The 24771-nt window shown below is 37.9% G+C and overlaps 1 protein-coding gene, 1 non-coding gene and 1 pseudogene across 9 annotated transcripts in view; 1 reads left to right on the top strand and 2 right to left on the bottom strand.

Moving 5' to 3' along the window:
* Nucleotides 1–24771, bottom strand: part of CNOT1 (CCR4-NOT transcription complex subunit 1) — a 100302-nt gene that overhangs the window by 34964 nt on the left and 40567 nt on the right. For all 8 annotated transcript variants that reach the window (XM_024750552.1, XM_024750555.1, XM_024750554.1 and 5 more), the window contains exons 3-17: nt 23148–23255; nt 22388–22486; nt 21963–22031; nt 21820–21874; nt 21114–21317; nt 20020–20188; nt 18865–18991; nt 18604–18714; nt 14867–15037; nt 14309–14436; nt 12231–12471; nt 9167–9286; nt 8298–8420; nt 7978–8129; nt 763–913 (exon numbers count right to left, since the gene is read on the bottom strand). In XM_024750552.1, coding sequence (XP_024606320.1) covers nt 763–913; nt 7978–8129; nt 8298–8420; nt 9167–9286; nt 12231–12471; nt 14309–14436; nt 14867–15037; nt 18604–18714; nt 18865–18991; nt 20020–20188; nt 21114–21317; nt 21820–21874; nt 21963–22031; nt 22388–22486; nt 23148–23255 — 2028 coding nt within the window. The remainder of the gene's footprint in view (nt 1–762; nt 914–7977; nt 8130–8297; nt 8421–9166; nt 9287–12230; nt 12472–14308; nt 14437–14866; nt 15038–18603; nt 18715–18864; nt 18992–20019; nt 20189–21113; nt 21318–21819; nt 21875–21962; nt 22032–22387; nt 22487–23147; nt 23256–24771) is intronic.
* LOC112403210 (small nucleolar RNA SNORA50) lies at nt 339–474 on the bottom strand. The gene has a single exon (XR_003003867.1). It is a non-coding gene; the product is annotated as a small nucleolar RNA SNORA50 (small nucleolar RNA).
* LOC112403201 (cytochrome c oxidase subunit 6C-like) lies at nt 3058–3284 on the top strand (annotated as a pseudogene).

Raw genomic sequence — 24771 nt, 5'->3', positions numbered from 1 at the left:
TTTTCTGATTAAAAAAAAAAAAAAAAAAAAATCAAAACCAAAAAAAACCCCAAAACAAAAACAGAAACAAAAAACAAGGTATACTATACACCAAAAGATTTTATAAAATATCTAATAACTGCACTTCTAAGCTTCTTAGTTTGTGGCATTATTTCAGACCTTTGTGACTATAGAAAATAATACACAAAATGCCTTTTATAAAGTGGTCACCGAAGAATCACTAAATGCTCTTTCTTTTCTTAAAATAAACCCCAATCTGCCATTCAATGCAGCTGAAAATAGAAGCGGAATACGTTGCTCCCAGAGAGAAGGGGGTGGTTGGTGTCAGGGAGTAACTTAAATGTACCTTGTTTTTAAAAGAGCAGTTCAGTTGAGAGCTGAAGAGCCCCAGTTATAACAAGTCCTTATGCTCTAGCACTGTTGCTTGGCCCGTGAAGCTACAAACAAGACACATCAGGTTCAAAGGCAGTGCTTATTTCTCAAGTCTAAGTTATTCTTATCTTAAAAAGAAGCCCTAAATAAGTTGTCTTGTATCTTTCCTCTCATAGTCATGTTCTTTCTACTTAATGATTAAAATCTGTTCTCAACCACAATGCCTATTTACGGATCTCCTTTAAGTGGATACTAGACATGCAGTTATCTAAAATATAATAAATTCAGACAAAAATTTCCTTTGAGTAGATTATTAATGATGACGTACAAGTTTATTCTATTCCAAGTCTATGAACAAATGGAGATGTACCAAGTGTAGTGTTCATTTACCTGAACAGGAGAAATGGCATCTAAGCTGCTAGCACTAGGAGGGCGTCCTTTTGGCATAACTCCAGGTGGTGGCTGTCTGGCCTTGTTCATAACATTACTGCAGTTGGCTACCATGGTGAGGATGGTTTCTGATAACTCCTGAGAAACACTCCTTAAGAGAAATGAAAAGTGAAAAACGTCACTTATTATTTCCTAGAATACCTAAATAAACAAATCTAGGTTTCTAATAAAGAAAACTTGCTAAAACCTATGGCCAAATTTCCACCATATCCCATGTTTTTGCACCTGTCATTAATCACCAGGATTTTCTGAGCACTGGCTTTCCCTTGAAAATATTTTTTACACCTCTGAAATTAAGCCTTGTGTATAGTGTTGCCTATGTATTTTGAAATACTACTCTTAAGAAACATTCAAAAAAAAAAAAAAAGAAACATTCAATATCCTCAACTACTTCATCAAAAATTATGCCCAAATCTGGACATATCAAAGTAAACAGGTAAGCAATTTTTAGACTAGGTTCTCATAGTCAAAAATAAGACTTTTATTTAAGTATAGATAAAAATGCTATACCCATAGTCACTAACTATATTTGGCAAGCACATACAGAATTGACTGACTTCTAAAATGTCAAATAGGATGCGCGGGTTTGATCCTTGGTCGGAGAACTAAGATCCTGCATGCTGTGCAGCGTGGCCAACAAAAACAGCACTACATCAAAATCTACAATTTTTTTTATTTTTGCCAACACGAAAAAAATGAATGGTTCAAATACGGACTAGAGGGAGGGGGCAATGTAGGGGCAGGGGATTAAGAGGTACAAACTATTATGTATAAAATAAGCTACAAGGTTATATTGTACAATACAAGAAATACAGCCAGTATTTTATAATAACCATAAATGAAGTATAACCTTTAAAAATTATGAATTAGTACACCTGTGACATATAATATTGTAAATCAAGGATATTCAATAAAAATAAAAAATATGGGCTACAAATGAAAATGAACCATGAGTTATTTTTACATCCACTGAAGCAAGGGAGAAAAATATTACAGACCATGGAAAAGAAAAGAGAGATGTCAACTCCTAACGGTGTGGACCTACTTATTTAAGTTAGTAGTAAGTAGTAAAACCATTAATTTCCAAAAGGTATTTCAAATAGAAGAACATGAGTAGCTGTCTCTAGCCTCTATGTATCTGGGTTAAAAATACCCACCTCCCCTGCAATTAAAACTTCATGTTAAAAAAACTTCATGGAGATAGCCACATTTCAACTTTCAGATTAGCTACAAGACAATGGGGAAATAGACCAACTGCCTCTGGTTATAAAAGGAGAACTTGCTATAGAGAAAACTTTTGCACCTAACAAAATTACACATGCATTTCCCTTTAACGTAACAATTACTTCTGGTGGGCCCAAATATGCACTGGCAAAAATGATGGATGCAAAATGCTATTCGTTGCAACATTATTTGTGACACAGAGTGGAATAAACAGAATATCTACCAATGGGTACTGATTTACTAAGGCACAAAACATCTATTCAGTGGAGTACAACAGATTAATTACAAGGAATAAGGAAACTATAATTTCATGGCATGGACTCTGGGATATATGATCAAATGAAAGAAGCATAGTGCAATAAGTATATAATATACTACCTTTTCTACCGGAAAGAGGAAAATATATACTTTTCTAACACAGAGATAACCCACAAAAAAATAAAAATGGTTAACTACAGGCGAATAAAAGAACAAGGTGTTAAAGTTCAGTGGGTTTAACAGTGTTAAAGTTAGTGTTAAAGATGTGCCTAAACATGCACACAGAATCACAGGGTAAAGAATAGCTTATTGATTCCAGAGTTTAAGAAAATCTCCAATCTTAGCTGAACACAAGGCTTACCCAAACAGAGATTTCAGGGACCAAAGATGACAAAGAATACAGACATTACTGAATTTGTTCAGAAAAGAGCAATAACAAAACAAAAAACGCTTGTGTGGGGGTAAAATCTGATTTCAAGAATTGCCACATTATTTAAACTTTCCAGTTTTTGACCACAAATTATAAGACATGCACACACACACAAAGAAGGCATGGCCCGTACATAGGGAAAAAATGCTATCAAGAGAAACTGTCCCTCAGGAAGAACGGATGTTGGACTTAACCAGACAAAGACTTTAAATCAGCTATTTTAACTATGTTCAAAGAAAAAAAAAAGGCAAAAGAACTACAGGGCCATTTCTCCACCTGTCTGGAAGGACATCATTGTTGAGCTGTCAAGGAGAAAAACTACCATGGCTTCCAGTTCTTTGACAAAACCTCAGATGCGTGGCCTTCTGGCCAAGCGTCTGTGATTTCATATTGCTGGAGCATTCATTATCTCCTTGGGAATTGCAGCTTTCTGTAAGTTTGCTGTGGCTGAACCAAGAAGAAGGCCTATGCAGACTTCTACAGAAATTATGATTCCATACAAGATTTTGAGGAGATGAGGAAGGCTGGTATCTTTCAGAGTGTGAAGTGATTTTGGAATATGAAGAATTTCTTTGCGTTGAGTTCCATGGAAGTTTGTCACTTACCTGTGTTCCTGAACTATGAAACTATGAACTACTAATATCTGGGCTAAGGAATAGCTTCTCTTGATAAATAAATGATTAACAAAAACAACAAAAAAAGAACTACAGGAAGTCTGAAAAAGATGTCTCAAAAAACAGTGTATCAATACAAATTTAAAAAGAAGAAAGTAAAATAACTGAAACGAGAACTTCACTACGGGTTCCCAACAGCAGATTCAAGCACGTAAAAAGCATCCAAGAACTTGAATATAGTCCAATAAAGATTGAAAAACTGAAAGGGAAAAAAATAAACACAGACTGAGACATGTGCAACACTACCAAAGGTACCAACAAAACATAATGAGAGGAGACAGAAAGGGGTAGAAAGAGTATTTGTTGATAAAATGGCTGAAAACTTTCCGAATTTGATGAAAATTAATTTACACATCCAAGAAGCTCAACGAATTCCAAGTAATATAAGCTCAAAGAAATCCATGCCTAGAAACAACATAATCAAGCTGTTGAAAGAAATAAATCTTAGCAGCAGCAAGAGGGGCAACTTAAATACAAGGGAGCCTTGAAAAAAATTAATAGCTATGGAAGCCAGAAAGTAGTGGGACGGCATATTCAAAGTGTTGAAGAAAAAGTAATGTCAAGCAGAAATCCTTTATTTGACAAAACTATTCTTCAAATATAAAGGAAACAAAAGCTGAGGTAATTCATCGTTAACAGACCTGCCCTAATAGGAAATAATAGAGTGACTTTCCTGGTGGCACAGTGGTTAAGACTCTGCCGCACTACCAATGCAGGGGACCTGGGTTCGATCCCTGGTCAGGGAACTAGATCCCACACGCATGCTGCAACTAAGAGTTTGCATGCCACAACTAAGGAAACCACGAGCCGCAACTAATACCCAGCACAACCAAATAAACAAATACATAAATACTTTTTTTTTTTTTTTTTGCGGTACGCAGGCCTCTCACTGTTGTGGCCTCTCCCGTCGCGGAGCACAGGCTCCGGACGCACAGGCCCAGCAGCCATGGCCCATGGGCCCAGCCGCTCCGCGGCGTGCGGGATCTTCCTGGACTGGGGTACGAACCCACGTCCCCTGCATCGGCAGGCGGACTCTCAACCACTGCGCCACCAGGGAAGCCCCATAAATACTTTTAAAAAAAGGGGAAAGAAATAATAGAAACCCTTTGGGCTGAAATGAAGACACTATACAGTAACTTGAATCTGTATGAAAAAACAGAGCACCCGTACAGCGACGTAAGTAAATATAAAACACATTGTGACTATATTTCTCGCTTATATATGATCTTTTTATCTCCTACTTGGCTTAAAGGACAATGATTACATTAAACAATAACATCAAATCTTTTGATGGGCACACAACATATAAAGATACTATTTGACAATAGCAGCACTTTGTTTTTGTTTTTTTATTCTTTGCGGTACGCAGGCCCCTCATCGCTGCAGCCTCTCCTGCCGTGGAGCACAGGCTCCGGACGGGCAGGCCCAGCGGCCACGGCTCACGGGCCCAGCCGCTCCGCAGCACGTGGGACCCTCCTGGACCGGGGCACAAACCCGCGTCCCCTACATCGGCAGGCGGACTCCCAACCACTGCGCCACCAGGGAAGCCCAATAGCAGCACTTTGAAGGAGGAAAGGAACAGAACCGTTTAGAGGAAATTTTTGTATCTTACTGAAATTCAGTTGGTGTTAATTGGAACTACATTGTTTTGAGTTAAAAATGTTAATTTTAATACCCAAAGGAAAAAAGAAACTCAAAAACATGTCAAAGTTAACAGCAAGGAAATTAAGATGATACACTAGAAAGATCTATTTAATACTAAAGGAGGAGACTTCCCTGGTGGTCCAGTGGTTAAGAATCCCCCTGCCAATGCAGGGGACATGGGTTCAAGCCCTGGTCCGGGAAGATCGCACATGGTGCAGAGCAACTAAGCCCCTGTGCCACAACTACTGAGCCTGCACTCTAGAGCCCGCGAGCCACAACTACTGAGCCCACACGCCACAACTACCAAAGCCTGTGTGCCTAGAGCCCATGCTCCGCAACAAGAGAAGCCACCGCAATGAGAAGCCCATGCACCACAACGAAGAGCAGCCCCCTGCTCGCCGCAACTAGAGAAAGCCTGCACACAGCAACGAAGATCCAATGCAGCCAAAAATAAATAAATTAATTAATTAAAGACAAAACAAAACAAAACACTAAAGGAGGCAGTAATGGAGGAATGGAGATGCAAAACAGACATACGACATATAGAAAAACTAAGCAAAAGAGCATGGGTAAATCCTACCTTAGCAGTAATTATGTCAAATGTAAGTAAATTAAATACTCCAATTAAAAGGCAGAAATGGTCAAAATGGATTTTTAAAAAATAATCCAATTATATACTGTCTAAAGGAGACACTTTAGATTTTTAAAAAACACATATAACTTGAAAGTAAAAAATGAAAAAAGGTATGCCTTGCAAACCTTAACCAAAAGAGAACTACAATGACTATATAAATTTCAGATAAGATCGCCTTTAAGAAAAAAATTAATAGACAAAGATACTTTATAATAATAAAAAGGCCAATCCAACAGAAAGACATACATACTTACAGAGTCCCAAAGCATATGAATGGAAAATTAAAGGGAGAAACAGATAATTCAAAAATATAGCTGGAGGCTTCTATACCCCACTTTCAGTAATGTGTAGAGTCAACAATACTTTATTATAAACTTCAAAGTTGCTGAGAGCCTAGATCTTAATTGTTCTCACCACAAAACATAAATGATAATTGTATAACATGACAGAGATGTTAGCATAAAAAAGCCTAACCTTCCAATTAATAAATTTTTTAAAAGCTCAAACTAAACCCAAAATAAGCAGAAGGAAGGAAATAATAAAGTTTAGAGCTGCAATAAACTAAATGGAAGACTTGAATTACTAAAACCAGAAATTGAAAGAGAGGACATTACTACCAACATTACAGAACCAAGAAAGATTATGGGGTATCATATAAAACAATCGTATGCTAACAAATTAGATAAGCTAGATGAAATAGACAAATTCCTAGAAAGACACAAACTACTGAATCTAACTCCAGAAGAAACAGAAAATCTCAACACAGCAATAACAAGTAGAGATACTGAATTAGTAAACAACATCCACCCACAAGAAAAAGCCCAAGACCAGGGGGATTCACTGAATTCTATGGAACATTTAAAGAATTAACACCAAACCTTCTCACAAAAATTAGAAGACTGGACACTTATCAACTCATTATATGAGGCCAATATTATCCTGATACCAAAACCAAAGACAATACAAGAAAACTACAGAACAATATCCCTTAGGAATACAGACACAAAAATGCTCACCAAATACTAGCAAACTGAATTCAGCAGCATATAAAAAGGAAGTGTATACAAAGACCAAGTGAGATTTATCCCAGGAAGGCAAGGTTTTTTTAACATCCAAAAAATCAATTAACATAACATACCACACCAACAGAATAAAAAACAAAAACCACATGATCATCTCAATAGATGCAGACAGAAACATTTGACAAAATGCTTTAATGAAAAAACACCAAACAGGGACTTCCCTGGCAGTCCAGTGATTAAGACTCTGAACTTCCACTGCAGGGAGCATAGGTTCCATCCCTGGGTCAGGGATCTAGGATCCCGTGTGCCTTGAGGCGCAACCAAAGCCAAACCAAACCAAACTCATCACTCACACCCACACACACCCACAAACTAACTAGGAAACCCCCTCAATGTGAAATGTAACTATAAAAAACCCACAGCTAACATCATAGTTAATTCTGAAACACTGGATACTTTTCTCCTAAATCAGGAACAAGATAAGGCTGTCTGCTCTTACCACTTCTATCCAACTTTAGACTGGAGGTTCATGACTTGTACAAAATACCTATCAATAAGCATAACAAAAGAAGTGCAAACATACTGAAAGAAATCAGAGCCCTAAAGAAATGGGTAAATATCTCAGATTCATGAATTGGAAGGCTTAATACTGTTAAAATGGCACTATCCCCTCAAATGATCTAAAGATTCTACATAATCCTTATCAAAATCTCACTGGGCTATGTAATTTATTTGCAGAAATTGACAAGATGACCCTAAAATTCTTATGAAAATTCAAGGGATGCAGAATGACCAAAACAATCATGAAAAAGTAGAGCAAAGTTGGAGAACTCACACTTCCCAATTTTAAAAGTTACTAAAAAGCAACAGTAATCAAGACAGTGTGGTACTGGCATAAGAATAGACAAGATCAATGGAATAGAACTAAGAGCCCCAAAATAAACTCATGTATTACGTGTAACTGATCTTTTAGAAGACAATTCCACAGGGACAGACCAGTCTCTTCAACAAATGGTGTTAGGACAAATGAATATTCACATGCAAAACTATGCATTTGGGACCCTGTCTCACACCACATACAAAAAAATTAACTCAAACAGATCTCATACATATTTTATGTAGTATATATAGTACTTTGGACTTAAAAACCACTGGATTACCTTAGATGTTGTCACTTTTAATCATTCAACCCCTTTTCCTCAAATCAACAATTATCCATTCAATCCAATTCCAATATTAAACAGTCATTTTCAAGCATGCTATTCTTACCCTGCACAAGCTTGTAAACAGGCCAACATTGTCGCCAGAGTTTCTGGAGGAAGTTGAGCACTTTTGGGCTGATCTTTCTCTGGTGCAAGTCCACCCAAAATAGAAGGACACCGTCTCTTTAAAAAAGTCATACAAGCCTGGATAAAAGGCTCCTGGAAAAGAGAAAGTCTCTCTGTATTTGAAATTCATCATTAATTGCTTTCAGATAAGACTAAGCACTATGACTAAAATCCAGAATACAATAACATCTTCATTGCCACTTTCTTAAGCTATCTTGACCATCAAAAATTAAAAGCAGTAATAAACAGACAAATCCTTACTCCATGCTCTCGAATTTTATCTGTGAGCCACTTGTCAAGTTTGAGGTATTCACGACGTGAAGCAAGTGCAGCAAGGTCAATAACAAAGGCAAATGGAGTACCATTTAGCAGCATTGACAAGGCCTAAAGAAAAAGGATATTAGAAACTACGAGTCAAGCAACTGTCCTATTTTGTTTCCAGTTTTTATTTTCACAAACAAGTCTAAATAAAACATACTGCTAATATTTTCTTAGTCATAATTTTTTAAACAGCTTAGTAGAAATCAATGGTAACACTTGTCCCTACTCAAAATAAGATCACATTTCAAAGACAAACACATGACTTTACCTTCAAAATAAACTTTACCCTGTGTTTTTTCAAATAATTTAACCTAAAGCAAAGCAAAACACAAAAGCGTGAAAAATTATTCTTACCCATTTTTAAAAATCTAAACTCAGGCTTACTCTAACCTAAGTACAACTACAACACCATTACCAGTGATCAAAGACATCAAGAATCACACTATTTATCAAAAGACCCTGTTAATGCTAATGAAATCTGCAAAAGGGTTGAAAGCCAACCAGTTTCTCCAAAAAATGTATCTCACAGATTACATCTGAGGTCAATTATCACTTGCTTTAAAACAGCCTTACAAATATCACAGAAGACCAAACAAAATTCAGTGAAATGTAAATGAAAACATTTTTACATTTCTAAAACCACTCTTCTTCCAATCTCTTTCTATAATACAAGGAAAAATTCTAAATCTCAACCATTCTAGCTAAGAGCTAGTTACATGTGAATTATTCCTAAAGCACCTATGTTACATAAAAATGTTATTTTTTATCATTAATAAATAAAAACCGTTAATCTGTCCCTCCAAGCTCACCTTCAAGTCCTGGGCCACATCAAGTATTCGAGACAATTTGGCCTGGTCATACTGTTCCCCTCGCATGTACCATTCTGCCATCGCATGCATGATAAGTTGGCGGATTGAGGGAGACTGTCCCTAAGAAAAGAAAAAGGAGGGTTAAATAGCAATACTACTGACCATTTTGATAGGCTGTTGCAAATGCTATTGCAAATGCTGATTTTACTTTTATTTATGTAAAACTGAGGTGTATCAGTGCAGACAACAAAGCTCAAGCCTTAAGCATTGATTACAGTGACGTTTATTTTGTGGGAAAGCAGTTTTGTCCATATTTCCCAAATGAGGCCTACCCCAAAACCTGGGGTCATGTAGTCACATACAAATTTATTTGTCCTATAAAAGTCTGCCTATACATTTTCAAAGCTGAAGTATGATGAGAATATGAGGATGCATCAAGTTTATATGATCCCTTAAATTAAATCACAAATCACTGGCCTATAAAAACAAAACAGTTTACGGTAATCATCTCTCATGCTGCACAGGGTAGTGTTTTATCAGTATTTCTGGGATCAGAGTTTGTACATTCTAAATCTAGCTATTTTCACAAATGATCATGCTCATTTTTTGTAATTATTCAATTTCTTTTTTTAGCGGAAAACAGCCTGTCTTTGAAGACTGATCTAAAGGTGTGCAGTTGAATGGTAATTTAGAAAATGTTTCTCACAGAAGCAACAGCAAGGCAATTACTATCACTGGCTAAATCACTTTCCAGTAACTGTCTTAGACTGACAGCAAGTCCTAGCAAAACAAGTATCTAACCAGGAGTGGAGATACAAGTCCTTCCACTCTGCCCTTTCCACCTCACAGATGTGGTGAGAAAAGCCTAAGAATGTCTGGGCTACAAACTTTTGGTTAAATGTCTGATAAACATTACTGTCTGTCATGTGATTTGAGTCTCTAGAAATGGAGTTGGTCTGACTGAAAGGCATGCAACCAAGGCTAATGTTTTTCATTTATAAAGTCTTATCTGAATTTTTAAAAGCACTTGTTTATAACGAACTACAGCAAGAATATCTTAAAAAGGGAAGGGGCACATTGATATAAAGGGGAAGATGACTGCTTTTTCTTAAAGCTTCTACATATATCTTTATTTAAAATGTAGGCTATGGGGGGGAGGAATCAATGGACAAGAGAGTATTTGTCAAATATATTCTACAAAATTGGCAAGGGGTGGGGGGTGCAGGAGCACAAGGGCTTGAAATCTCAGCAGGAACCAAAATAAAATTTAAATGCTGGATCTGGATAAAACAAAATTATGTCAATTAAACCGTTTTTGTTTTTTGCGGTACGCGGGCCTCTCACTGTTGTGGCCTCTCCCGTTGCGGAGCACAGGCTCCGGACGCGGAGGCTCAGCGGCCATGGCTCACGGGCCCAGCCGCTCCGCGGCACGTGGGATCCTCCCGGACCGGGGCACGAACCCGTGTCCCCTGCATCGGCAGGCGGACTCTCAACCACTGCGCCACCAGGGAAGCCCTCATTTCACTTTTTAACAGTAAATGGAAGAAGATCATAAAACAGTTTTAATTGAGGGCTTCCCTGGTGGCTCAGTGGTTGAGAGTCCGCCTGCCGATGCAGGGGACACGGGTTCGTGCCCCGGTCCGGGAGGATCCCACGTGCCGCGGTTGAACCTTCTGGTTCTATGATAAATGATTAAGCTCTTTACTGCTATCGAAAGGATACTGGTACACTAGCAATACAGACCTTTCACAATACTGATTTTTTTTTTAATTGTCTTGCCTCCTTGCTCTTTCAAGTTTTATACTTTAATGCCCACATGATGCTAAAAGATAAAATAAGTTTTATAGAAGTGTGACTTTTTCAGTGTCAAAATTCCATGATTAACAATTTCTCTAGGTGAACATCATCAAAAGAATGTCAATTATGCAGAAATAGAATCACAGATGTAGAAAACAAACTTGCAGTTACCAAGGGGGGAAGGGGAGGGTGGGCTGGGATGAACTGGGAGATTGGGATTCACATATACACACTACTAGTATAAAACAGATAACTAATGAGAACCTACTGTACAAAAACTCTACTCAATGCTCTGTGGTGACCTAAATGGGAAGGAAATCTAAAAAAGAGTGGATAGGGCTTCCCTTGTGGTGCAGTGGTTGAGAATCCGCCTGCCAATGCAGGGGACACGGGTTCGAGCCTTGGTCCAGGAAGATCCCACATGCCGCGGAGCAACTAAGCCTGTGTGCCACAACTACTGAGCCTGTGCTCTGGAGCCCGTGAGCCACAACTACTGAGCCCGCGTGCTTCAACTAATGGAGCCCGCGCTCCGCAGGAAGAGAAGCCACAGCAATGAGAAGCCAACGCACTGCAACGAAGAGTAGCCGCCTCTCACCACAACTAGAGAAAGCCCACGCGCAGCAACGAAGACCCAATGCAGCCAAAAATTAAAATAAATTAAAAAAAATTAAGAAGTGGATATATGTATACATATAACTGATTGACTTCGCTGCACAACAGAAACTAACACAACATTGTAAAGCAGCTATACTCCAATAAAAATTAATAAAAAAAAGAAATGTCAGGACTTCCCTGGTGGTCCAGTAGTTAGGACTCCATGCTCCCAATGTAGGGGGCCTGGGTTTGATCCCTGGTCAGGGAACTAGACCCCCCAAGGCCACAACCAAGACCCTGCATATCACAACTAAAGATCCCACGTGCCGCAACTTAAACCCGGCACAGCCAAATTAAAAAAAAGAAAGAATGTCCATTATGGGGTGGGGGGAGATAAACTGGAAGATTGGGATTCACATATACACACTACTATATATAAAACAGATAACTAATAAGGACCTAATGGATAGCACAGAAAACTCTACTCAATACTCTGTAATGGCCTATATGGAAAATGAATCTGAAAAAGAGTGGATACATGTATATGTAATAACAGATTCACTTTGCTACACACCTGAAACTAACACAACACTGTAAATCAACTATATCCCAATAAAAATTAAAAAAAAAAAGAATGTCAGTTTATTAAGACAAAGAAATGGTCATATCTTACCTGCCCATGCCATGCATAGTGCAAAATTATAGCTGAGTTAGGGTGGTTTCCAAGGAAAATTGGCATCAGAGTGGAGATGAGTTCATGGCGCAAGGTGTGCCAGGAGGTGTTGATTTGTAGTAAGGCCAATACCAGCATGTCTGGACAGTGTTTGATAGGGAAGCTGAAGAGTTGTTTGACTTGCTCATATTGCCCTACCTCTGCGAGCCTCAGCAGAGATTCAATCAAATCCAAGCTCTTCCTAACAAGAATGGAAGTAAGATACTCTATCAATGAAAATCTAAGTACACAAAATTCATTTTCCAAATAAGTGATACCAGCTATCAAGACAAAACCAAGTTGTCATCTTTTAATATTTGAAAAATATTTAAACTGGTGCTGTTCATCTCAAATATATAATGCTCGTATGCTTTCAAACTAATTTCAAATGCAGTCCAAATTAGAGAATACATGATGAAGGACAGCAGACACGACTGACCATGTGTATAACCATGGACTGCCTTACCAAAGAGTTACCATCAAAAACTTTTGTGATTAGAGTGCAAAATATAAACAAACAGTAGTTTAGAAAGTCAAAAATCCAACACAAATATAGATATAATTATACACAAGAAAAATTCTACATAAAAATGCAGCCTGACACAACACTGTAAATCAACTATACTTCCATTAAAAAGAAAAAAAAAAGCCCAAACACTTACTTCAGTAACACCAAGTTTTTACTTAGGTGCACAATGCCCCCTATGAATTATTCTTGCCCCAAGAAGCTAAATGTGGTTGACTTCAATCAAGCCTCAAGGTTTTGCTACCCTTAGTCCATGAAAACTATGGGGATAGGGATCAAATTAAACACCATGAGGAAACAGATACCCCATACCACAGGGTAGACTATAGGATAACCTACTTCTCCATTAAATCGATGGCCAAGAATTATATTTAAGAAAAAAAAAAAAAGGGAGAAGAAAGACTTACAGCATAAAAGAAACTATGTGGACCTTGTTTGGACTCTCAATCATACAAACTGTTAAAAAGCACTCTTGAGACAATTAGGGAAACCTGAATATATAGCTACATTAAGGAATTATTAAATGTATATGACATTTCAATTTTATAAAATGGAAAGAGGCCTTCATCTGTTAAAATGAAGACATACTGCCGTACACATTAGACTTAACAGGAGAAAAAAAAAAAAAACTATCCTGTACATCCAATGTTGGCTAGCACCTGGGGAAAGGACACACTTCAGAAAAAACCACTGCTTCAGTCCATCTTTCAGAACAGGGATCAGCAAACTACATCCACAAGCCAAATCTCACCCACTGCCTATTTTTGTAAATACTGTTTTGTTGGAACAGAGCCACACCCATATTTACACTGTGCTACAATTAAAGAGTTAAGTAGTTTCTACAGAGACCATCTGGCCTGTAAAGCCCTTTATAGGAAGTTTATCATCCTTTGTTTATAAGATGTGTCCCAGGGGAGTATGGTTGGAAAAAATGGAAGAAACATTATAAAGTAGATGTCTTTGGGGACCAATCCAGTCCATGCCCACTCTGCACAGCTGTGGGTGTATTGTAACAGTGATGGAAGTACTTTTACCATCCTTATCTCACATCCCCAGAGAGGAGTTAGTTCCAGAAGAAACCAACTGAGCCAGTCAGATTCTCCAGCAGAAATTTTGAATTGAAACTCAGAGAAATAGATAATTCAGCTTAAAGTTTTAGATTTCATCCACTGGTCATTTTGAGTCACTTACAAAAGAAAGCAAGCAAATCTACAGAGAGAAGAAAGGGATTTAACATTAAGGGAGAAGTAAAAACCTCCTTCTAACATTTGATTGTTACAGAAAATATACAATGGCAGACATTACAAGAGGAAAGATGTATCTAGTGATAAGGAGACTAAATATAGATTTTCATCCACCAACACCCTACTATATAAAAATTTAGGGTAAGTAGGCTTACTAAAAATACTGTTTCGTTTAAACCTTTTAACTACGTAGTTGGCTCACTATTAATCTTGTAATTCAAAAAAGTATAAGGGACCCTTTCAAGAAAAGCTAGATGAAGAGTGTTTACCATGTGGCAATTTCTCGATTGTCATCCTCTGGTGGTGCTTTCAGAATATCAGTGGCAACAGTATGACATGGGTAGTCGGCAAAACAGAAGATCTCTGGATTTATAAGGGAATGCTGAATGAAGGAGAGCTGGAACAAGAGAAAAAAGTCCTTCCTACCATAAATGACTGTGAATGTTATAAAAATGTACAACATTTTCACTAGGCTAATCTCAATCTTAATCTTAATTCTCATTCATCAGAATGAAATTTCCCTTTAAAATCTTAATTATGCGATCTTTCAAAACCACAGACAAGTCAGACAAATGAAAGGTGCATGATGAGGTGACCCTGGAGACAAACATCATTAAACTATTGGGAAAACAGTTTGATTGCTACACTTCAGCTGAGTCTGACTGGTACTAAACTATAATAATGTTCCTTCAAAATTTATCAGTCTCTGCTTTTCTGAGCAATGCCAAACAAATTCTACATTAAAAGAATATTTTAATCAATGGATAGACGGCACTATCTAAGCCATGATTCTTTGCCTCTTCTATAGCTAAACATCATTCACTTACCTGGCCTTCTGCATGTTTCCAAGGTCTGTATATGAGGTCTACAGGGAACACTTCCATACCCAGACCCCTCTGAATGCCATACACTACATTATGAAGTCCTTTACTGTCACGAATTTGAAATCCAGGATGGTCCAGTTCGTAAGTTACTTCCTTGAAATTCAAACTTGGGTTCTAAAAAAGAAAAGCATTTCAAAGTTTAATGGAAAGGGACTTCCCTGGTGATGCAGTGGTTAAGAACCCGCCTGCCAATGCAGGTGACACAGGTTCGATCTCTGGTCCAGGAAGATCCCACATGCTGTGGAGCAACTAAGCACATACACCACAATTACTGAGCCCACGTGCAGCAACTACTGAAGCCTGCGCGGCTAGAGCCTGTGCTCCGCAACAAGAGAAGCCACCGCGAACGAGAGCCCGCGCGCCGCAACAAAGAGTAGCCCCCACTCTCTGAAACTAGAGAAAGCCCACGCACAGCAACGAAGAACCAACGCAGCCAAAAAAAAGTTTAATGAACAAAAGTGTTTGACTGCTTTATCCAAAGAGCCATATTAAATCTGAAGTTCAATCAAGATGGTCTAATTATAGACTCAAAATCATCTAAATCTTTCTGGCATTTCCAAAGAGACTTGGAAAGGTAAATTCTTAATATTCAAAATAAACTGGCTCTACCAGCAAGCTACTCCAAGTTACCTTTCAGTTCACAACATACTTGTGAATACGTGAGTACATAAAGGGGAAATCTCTTCCCCTACTTTAGTCCAACGAACACTCCCATCCCAATATGGCAAACAGATAACACTTCACTTAGTGCCTCGTCTTTATAGTAAGATTCCACTACCTTGGAACAAAGCTGCAAAGATAAATCAATTATCCCAAATATCAATCTTAATTAACAAGGACTTCCCAGGTGGTGCAGTGGTTAAGAATCCTCCGGCCAATGCAGGAGACATGGGGGTTTGATCCCTGGTCCGGGGATCCCACATGCCGCGGAGCAACTAAGCCCGTGCGCCACAACTACTGAGCCTGTGCTCTAGAGCCCACGAGCCACAACTACTGAGCCCACGTGCCACAACTACTGAAGCCCGCACCTAGAGCCTGTGCTCCACAAGAGAAGACACTGCAATGAGAAGCCCGTGCACCGCAACGAAGAGTAGCCCCTGCTCGCCGCAACTAGAGAAAGCCCGTGCGCAGCAATGAAGACTCAATGCAGCCAAAAATAAATAAATTTATTTTTTTTAAAAAATCTTAATTAACTAAAGATCTCCCCTAAAAGCATCCCAATGTATGCATCAGGAAAAGTGGTCTAGATTCTTTATGTCAAAATGACTAAAAATTCCATTCAAAAATGTTTTATGAAAAGGTATTCATAAAAGCAGTATGAGATTCCTTAAAGAAACACAAAGCAAAGGAAACACATTTAGAGAAGATAATTTACCAAACACTCTGCACCAAGCAATAAGAATATTTTGTGCTTGGGACTTCCCGGGCGGTCCAGTGGTTAAGACCCTGTGCTCCCGATGCCGGGGGCACAAGTTCGATCCCTGGTCGGGGAACTAAAACCCCGCATGCTGCACAGCGTGGCCAAAAAGAAAAGGGGGAAAGAAAAAACAGAAGAATATTTTGTGCTTGAAAGAAGAAAAGGCTGTGCACACTTCATAATTAAATCTCCAACCAAAGCGTTATGTCCAGTTTAGTTTTGCTCTAAGGTGACGCCTTTCAATCCATAAAGACTTTAATGCTTGCTTTGTATATGGTACAAAGAATAAACGTCAGTTGGGGTATTCACTCTAAGACAACAATGGCATTCAGAGGTAACATTTTTTTCTTTCTAAAATTTGTTTCAAGGACTGGCTGTGACAGAATAAAACCATAAATATACTATTAAACAGCATTATCCTAGAGAGAGTTAAGTTTGGTAAATCCACAGGCGTGCCCCTATGGTTTCCTCCTCCCATCCTTGGAAGTAAATCAGAAAAATTATTAACCCAATGTGTATCTGAAATTGTCCTCTGTTCCCTTTCTACAAAAAATTGTACAGAAACTCAAATATACGAGAAAAAGGAAGAAGAAAAGAGATTACTAATTCAACTATTCAAATCCACAGTGAAGGCGTTCAATTTATAGCCTTTGCACTCTCTGAAATCAAAACATAGGTTCAGATAACATGGAAAACTGTCCTTGTCTGCAATTTTTTTAAAAAAGAGTTTTTCAATAGTGCAGTAAAGTACAAAGATGAAACTGAGGGAAAAGCATGTTTTCATATTTGCAAGACAACCACAGGTTAAAAACTAGGTTTGAGCCCTGGTCCAGGAAGATCCCACATGCCACAGAGCAACTAAGCTCGTGCGCCACAACTACTGAAGCCCGCACGCCTAGAGTTCGTGCTCCGCAACAAGAGAAGCCACAGCAGTGAGAAGCCTGTGCACCGCAACAAAGAGTAGCCCCTGCTTGCCGCAACTAGAGAAAGCCCGTGCGAAGCAACGAAGACAAAAATAAATTACTTTTTTAAAAATTAAAAAAGAAAAAAACCAAACCCATTAGTAACTGGTTGTCCTTAAGTGCTAAAACTGTGGTTTTATTTTGCTTTTCTTCCTTTTCACTCTCTAAGTTTTCTGCCATAATCACGTGTTATTTTTCCCCTCCTCTATTACTAAAGAGTACTTCTGAACACCATAAACCCATCTACTATTAAGAAAAATAAAAAGAAAACCCACTGATGCTGTTAGTAATAAGGTCACACAGAGAACAGTATGATTCCCTGTTACTCAATTTTACTTATAAGTTACAAATGTAGGAAACTAAAAATGAGAAATAGGATAGACAAATGACCTGACACCTTATCAAGAATGTTATGGAAGTATTTATTTGTAGTCTTTAGTGTTACATTTTGTTCCTTGACATTTTATGAACAAGACTGAAAACATTACATCTTGATCTTGACTCCACTGTTCTCTCACTGACTAAATTTCATCACTCCCTTTTAATAACTAGAAGTTTCACTTTTTTATATTTTATTTTAACAGTTCAATATTTTAGGAGAGGTACGTTGTTTATTTGGGGACCAATTATTTAGTTTGTGGATATTTCAGAAGTGGAAGTAGTAAGATAAGTATGACTTTTTTTATCCCTATAATAATATCCCATAAACAAGGTTGGCAGGGTTTTTGTTGCACTTTCCAGAAAAATTTCAGAAGACTTTCTTTCTCCTCAGTAATTCCTCATACAATCATTACTTTGTAACAAATTCATCCTCCCCAAAAAACCACACACTAACAACCTACAAAACTACCTCAGCAGTGCTACTCAGAATTGCATAGCAACAATTCATTATGAACAAAGCTACAGTTTGACTGCATACTATTTCCAGTACATAATTATCTCGGACCCTTCATTGCTTTTTTTTTTTTTTTTGCGGTACGCAGGCCTGTCACTGTTGCGGCCTCTCCCGCTGCAGAGCACAGGCTCCGGACGCGCAGGCTCAGTGGCCATGGCTCATGGGCCCAGCCGCTCGGCGGCATGTGGGATCTTCCTGGACCGGGGCACGAACCCGTGTCCCCTGCATCGGCAGGCGGACTCTCAACCACTGCGCCACCAGGGAAGCCTGCTTCATTACTTTTGAAGTCAGCAATTATAAAACACTGCAGTTCTCATTCGGCTAGGCACTTTATTCATTAAAATTTTCTTTCTTTGGGCTATATCATACTAACATCATAAATATATAACATTACATGTGTACTCACCAGTTCTTTGAGAACATCAATCAAGACTTCTACATTCCATGTATGTGCCTGTGCTCCATCACTTTTATCTTTTCCATCACTCCAGATCCCACTGCCAGGAGCAGAGATACTCTGTAAAATTAAAATCTGAATTAAACAAAGCCAACTACTCAATGTGTTCAGCTCTGTGGTTGGTAGAACAATCATACTGTAATTTAATAAATAAAATAAAGAGGGCAGGACATTAATTCACTTTGTAAAATAGTTTATTTCCACACCTACCTGTAATGGAATTCCGTCTGTTAATCCTGAATGAGTTCGAGCCATCATTCCCAAAACCCTTGCAACCTGGGCAGCTGTGACCTCCCGAACACCAAACTGCATGATTATATTGCGACATTCTTCAATACTGAAACAGAAATTTAACTTCAAAAAATGGTACCCTCGATACCAAGGTTAAGAAACACTCATATAAAATGCACGAGTGAAGTCGCTAGAGTTTTACTAACATAGAGAGTAATAAGCTTCATTTCTTGTTACTTTCACATAGCTAGGAGTGTAAAATCCACCTACTTAAGGAAATAGAGAACGTTTAAAATACCGATGGAAGAAGGAAATATGAGTTAACAGTAGTATCTACAAAGAGACATAAAATTATGTCAATCTTCGGTATAAATCAAGTTATTCTTTAAAATACTGATAACTCAAGGGTTATTCTGATATGTACAAAGCCCTGAAAATGTATTTTAACTTTTTCACTTTGCATCAACAAAAGTTTTATGCCAGGCACATTTATACACACACAAGAAATACACTTTCAAACATAAGTGGAAATGTGGTTTGTATGAGTTTTAAAAACATTAAATGTTATACTTAAAGTCAAAGCAAAGCACATTAATGCCCTTAATAACATATTCTCAGAAAAATATTAACAATCCACTATATCACAGTCCTATGTGCTACCATTAGGGTGAAACAATTTCCTTTTATGCCCCTGGCAGGTGAGGAAAATAAGTGAGAGGCAGGGTATGAAAAGGGCAGAAAAGGAAGACTGTAGAAATCAAGGTACAGCAAGGAAATTGAGGGTGGGGGCAAGGAAGAGCATATTAGACATGATGGATGCGAAATGATGCAAGTTCCATGAACACTTGCCTCAAATGCCCTCCCTCTCAAAAGCTAAAACTGCCTACCATGGCGACTAGGCTAGGAACCTCTGATCCTTAAATTTGAGAAACTAGGGGGAATGGAGAGATGGAAATTTAGCCATGAGAACATTTATAGCTGCCACCAAAACTAATATGTGGAAGATTAAATTTAGAAGCAAAATTCTTGAGAGGCAAAGATAATACATTAAGGAATCTTTAGGAACTTGCTTTAAAGAATTACATTGTGCTTTTCACAAGAGCAATCAGAAGTTTAAAATGTCTGACTACCAACCTTGCACAAAAGCCATAGCCCACTTCTTGCATGAAGTCAGCCAAAGAGCTCTCCATCATGGTTTTAGCTACCCCTCCAGAATCAGGCAGGATTCTGTCCATTAGAATGTCCCGTTTTTCAGGGTATAAAAGTGGTGCAAGCACCACGGGACAGCGTTCCTGGGGAAAATCTGAAGAAGGAAAAAGATAATTATAACTGCTATATTGATTAATAACAAACTATCCTCTTTTACTCTTTAAAAGCCCCTCAAACCTGAGTTTTCACAAGTCCATATTCAAACCAAAGTTATTCAGTTTTTCCAATCCAGCTAGCCTAGCCCAAGTTATGACTTCAACCCCAATTCTAAAATTTGAATGTTCTTATGTCACAAAAAATGGTCATAAGTATATTTTTAATTTTTTTATTAGGATCCCATTATCTATTGCACCCTAAATATTACTTTAAAATTTCACAAAAGGGCTATCAATTCCCATGCAAGGAAGACATCAGAAATAAATGGTACATCAGTCTCTATTTCACTGACAAGTGGAAAATGTCCTATTACTGAGAAAGTTAATGAAGTTTAAATTAAACTGTATCAATGTTAAGAAGTAAACAATAATAAGAGTGAAACTGGATAGTGGTTAGTCCACTATGAAAGATTTGTTTTAAACACTATCTCTAAAAAAAGGATCAGAGGAAGGAGGATGGCAACAACAGAACCAGGAGTTATCTTAGCATAACAATGCCAACAGCCAAGAGGTGAAGTGGATATAGGATAGTGATCGACATTTTAAACTAAAGAGAGCATGTCACAAATACTGTAGTCTCTGTCTCCCTAAAAGGGAAAAATCTGACCACGTGGAAATATACCAAGTCTGAAATGAGATTGTACTTAGATAACAATATTGCTGGTAAGTGCTCTTCATTTTATACCTTGTCTATGAGGCTTTTATCATTTTCATATTTTAAATTATAAAATACTCTCTTCCTCGAAAGATTACGAAGTTAACAGAAAAGTAAATCACTGCCTTCATTTGTATTCTACAATCCTTTTGTAATGTGTGTTCATCCAAAGAAATCATCTTTTGTAGGCTACAGACACTCCTTTTTACCTCTGCGCAGCGTCTTAAGAAAAGCGTCTATCTGTTCCTGTCCAACTCCAAAGGCTCCCTTCTGCCCAAAGAGGAGATGGGAGAGGAGGAGGTGTAGGACTTCTATTGCTATATCCTGGAAGCCACCTTCTTGATTTCCACTGACGTCTGCGTCAATGTAAGAACGCAGAAGATCTGGAAGCTTCTGTTTGATAAACTGGGCAGCTAGAAATGAGATAAATAAAAAACCACAAGTTATCTTTGCACCACAATGGGTAAGAAGTCACATATCATCAAAATACAGATGATCATCATTCTCATTCACCAACTCACCCTTCACCCTCTAATGTTTTTACAGCTCTAGCTGGTTGGCATAAAAATAAAAGACCAATTACCAGGGGCTTGGCGGTGGGGGGCAGGGGCAGGAGGAGGAGAGGGAATGGAGAATTTTTGGATGGGTACAGAGTTTCAGTTTTGCAAGACAAAGAAGTTCCAGACATCCATTATACAACAATGTGAATATAGTTAACACTACTGAATTATACACTTGAAAATGGTTATGAAGGTAAATTTTATGTTTTTACCATACGTACATATACATACATATATAAAAGAGACCAAAAGAAAATAATCTTACTCTCTAACTATGGAGGCTCAAGACTCAGAAGCCCACGGGTTTTAAAGACTCTAACTTCACTATAGGATCTTTAGGGAAAGGGAAACTTACCAAAACCTCTGAGATCTGAGCTGGAAGAATTCAAGAGAGCAAGGCCAAAAATTACCTGAAACAAGAAGGGTTAGATTGATCAAAGAGTCAAATAGTTGTTTTATTTCTAATTTTGCCTACATCTCTTTTCTTAAATCACTTACCTCTTGTACTTTGCTTAACTTGAGAACTTTACTCAGCTGGGCAAATAAGTGGGGTGCAGGCTTTAAACTCTGAAACAAACCAAACTTTATTTTAAAATAAGAACATACAATTTTCAGAAAGTTTATAAAAGCATCTGTTTACCCAATTATGGTGCTACATAGGAGTGACAATTCTGTAGTGCTGCTACCAACAGCTGTGGAACTGTGTTCTGACAAGCTTAAGCCTTCACATGATCTGGTTTTATTAAGATTCTAATTATTATCAAACCACCTTGACTTTGTTAGAAAGCTACAAAAACTCCAAAGAAAGTATCTGAAATTTTTATTTACAATATGATATTATGAGGCCAAGGATTAAGGCCTTTTTAGAAAACCTAGTAAAAGATCACATTCTTAGGACCACTAAAGATAAAAGGAATACCAACCTTCTGATAGTGCAATGGATTATCAATGGCATAGGACAGCGTGGAGATAAAATTTGGCTTCGTAATCAGTGACGCACACTCCTGAATCAGAAACTGAGTCTTTAAAAATAACAAATGAATTTTCATTAGCACTAACAGTCATCTTCTTGCACAAATAGAAGCAGCATTGCTCAGAACATTAAAGGGTAATCTGATACTGTACACCGTTTCTACATCAGCTCTAAATTTAAAAATCCTACCAAAAACTACCAAAGTCTATTAGCAACAGGGTAATCTGATACTGTACACCGTTTCTACATCAGCTCTAAATTTAAAAATCCTATTGAAACTACCAAAGTCTATTAGCAACAGGTGTTAAACCAAAACCTCTGCAGAAGAAAGTCCACTGACAAGATAACTATAAGGAGTAATATCATGACAAACTGTTCCCAGATTGAGAATCAAACCATAGAAACTCAAACTAGGTGAAGAGATCCTCTCTCTGCCTTACTTACTTGTCAAGCTGGACTTCCCCACAGTCCTGCTTCCTTCAGGCAGGTCTGATTCCCAGCTCTCTAAACCTGAACTAAGTAGCTGTAATGGTCTGCAATCAGGCAGGAGAAGAGAAGGACAAGAAAAGGAAAAGTCCCACTGCCTTTTAGCCATTCAGCTAAGATTATTTTTGGATCCTTTATGTGTTTGCTACACAGCTATGCCCAAAATGCAATTCATGGAACAATTAGATCTAAGTGAATATATATACTATGTAAGCCCCAAATACCTGATGAAAATCTTTGCCACTGCTTTTACCATCGCCACTGAAATCCACATGCGAAAATAGGCAGCGTAATAAATGCCTGTCTGCCTCAGGACCGTGCCGATTCACAATCTAAAAAGACCAAAAATATGAGTTTGCTAAGAGTGACTTTTCTTTTTTTAAAAAAATTCATCTCTAGGACAACATCCCAAATTACATTAATTGTTCATTTTGGAACAAGAGTTCTAGGAATTATTGAGATGGAGGTGCCAACATTTTATAATTAAATATTTTTTAAGTGTTTCCTACAGGCACTAGCAGGAAAGAGAGAAGAAAAACTACCAGTAATTAGCCCCATGTAACACTGTGCTCTGACCAACCTCTACACCAAAAACACCAAACAACAGCACAAATGACATGTTTAAGTTGTAAGGCGACAATTTTATAACTGGACTCATGAGAGCATCACTTCTTCTATCCATTGTTGTTTTTAACCCCTAAAAAGTATAACCTGAAATCTAACATAACTGTGACTCTTTGTAATAGCCTATAGGGCAAGGCCCTAAAGGAACTGGTCTGATATCAGTACTGGCCCTGAGCTTCTTGCTGTTCCTCAAATTTTCCAATGTTTGTACTTGCTATTCCCTCTAACTAGAAAACTCTAGATATCTACATGCGGTTTGCTCTCTCACTTCCTTTAGGTTTCTGCTCTAAAGCCACCTCATCAGTCAGAGGTTTCCTAACTACCATCCCTAAAATAGCAACACGAACTGCCCCACCATCACCACTCATCCTGCTTTACTTTTCTCCACAGTACTTACCACCACCCGATAATTTGTTTATTGTCTATGTCTCACTCGACTGTAAGTTGCACGAGAAAAGGGAATTTATGTAGTTGTGTTCACTTCACATTTAGGTCAGGAAAAGAGCTTATTCAGCACAATGTATGTGCAGAGTAATCATTTGCTTATTAAATGCCACATTAAAATTTTATAATAGTAAATATTTAACTACCTACTTTGGCCTAAAAATGTGACTGGGCTTCCTTGGTTTAATCTTTAACAACTCTGCCAAAAATTACTCCCATTTTATAGATGAGAAAGTGGACACTTCAAACAGACTCCATGAGCCTAAAAGCCAATAGTCTATGAGTTAGGAGTCTGGTATTCATAGTCCAACTCCAAAGTCTATACTCTTTCTATTGTATCATAATTATGTCACAGCCAGCTAAGTTAACTTATTTCAGTTTCAGTTTTCCCCATCCAGGACATGTGAGAGTTAAGTAAGACCAAGCTTTACACTGCCTCAGACATCTTAAAGTTAACATCTATATAATCATAGGTTATTTTTTCCTATCCCCTGGAACACTGAGGACATTATCTTAAAGAGCCAATTCAAATTAATTAAGAAGAATTACCTATGCTCCAACCAACCAGACCTCTCCCTTGAAAGAACAAGAATAACTGGCTTAACAAACATTTGTTGAGTACATGCTAGATACCATTCAAGGTATAGCAAATATAACAGCAGAGGAGACCAATGTGTTCCACAGCTCTCATGAAATACATTTTCACGGAAGAAGAAAAGTACAGGCAAACAATTTCTGATAATATTAACTCATGAAGAAAACAGGGTTATATTATATTCA

This window comes from Neophocaena asiaeorientalis, unplaced genomic scaffold (assembly GCF_003031525.2).
Source record: "Neophocaena asiaeorientalis asiaeorientalis breed wild unplaced genomic scaffold, Neophocaena_asiaeorientalis_V1.1 scaffold1337, whole genome shotgun sequence".
NCBI classification, from domain to species: domain Eukaryota; kingdom Metazoa; phylum Chordata; class Mammalia; order Artiodactyla; family Phocoenidae; genus Neophocaena; species Neophocaena asiaeorientalis.
This window is presented reverse-complemented; position numbering and strand designations above follow the sequence as displayed.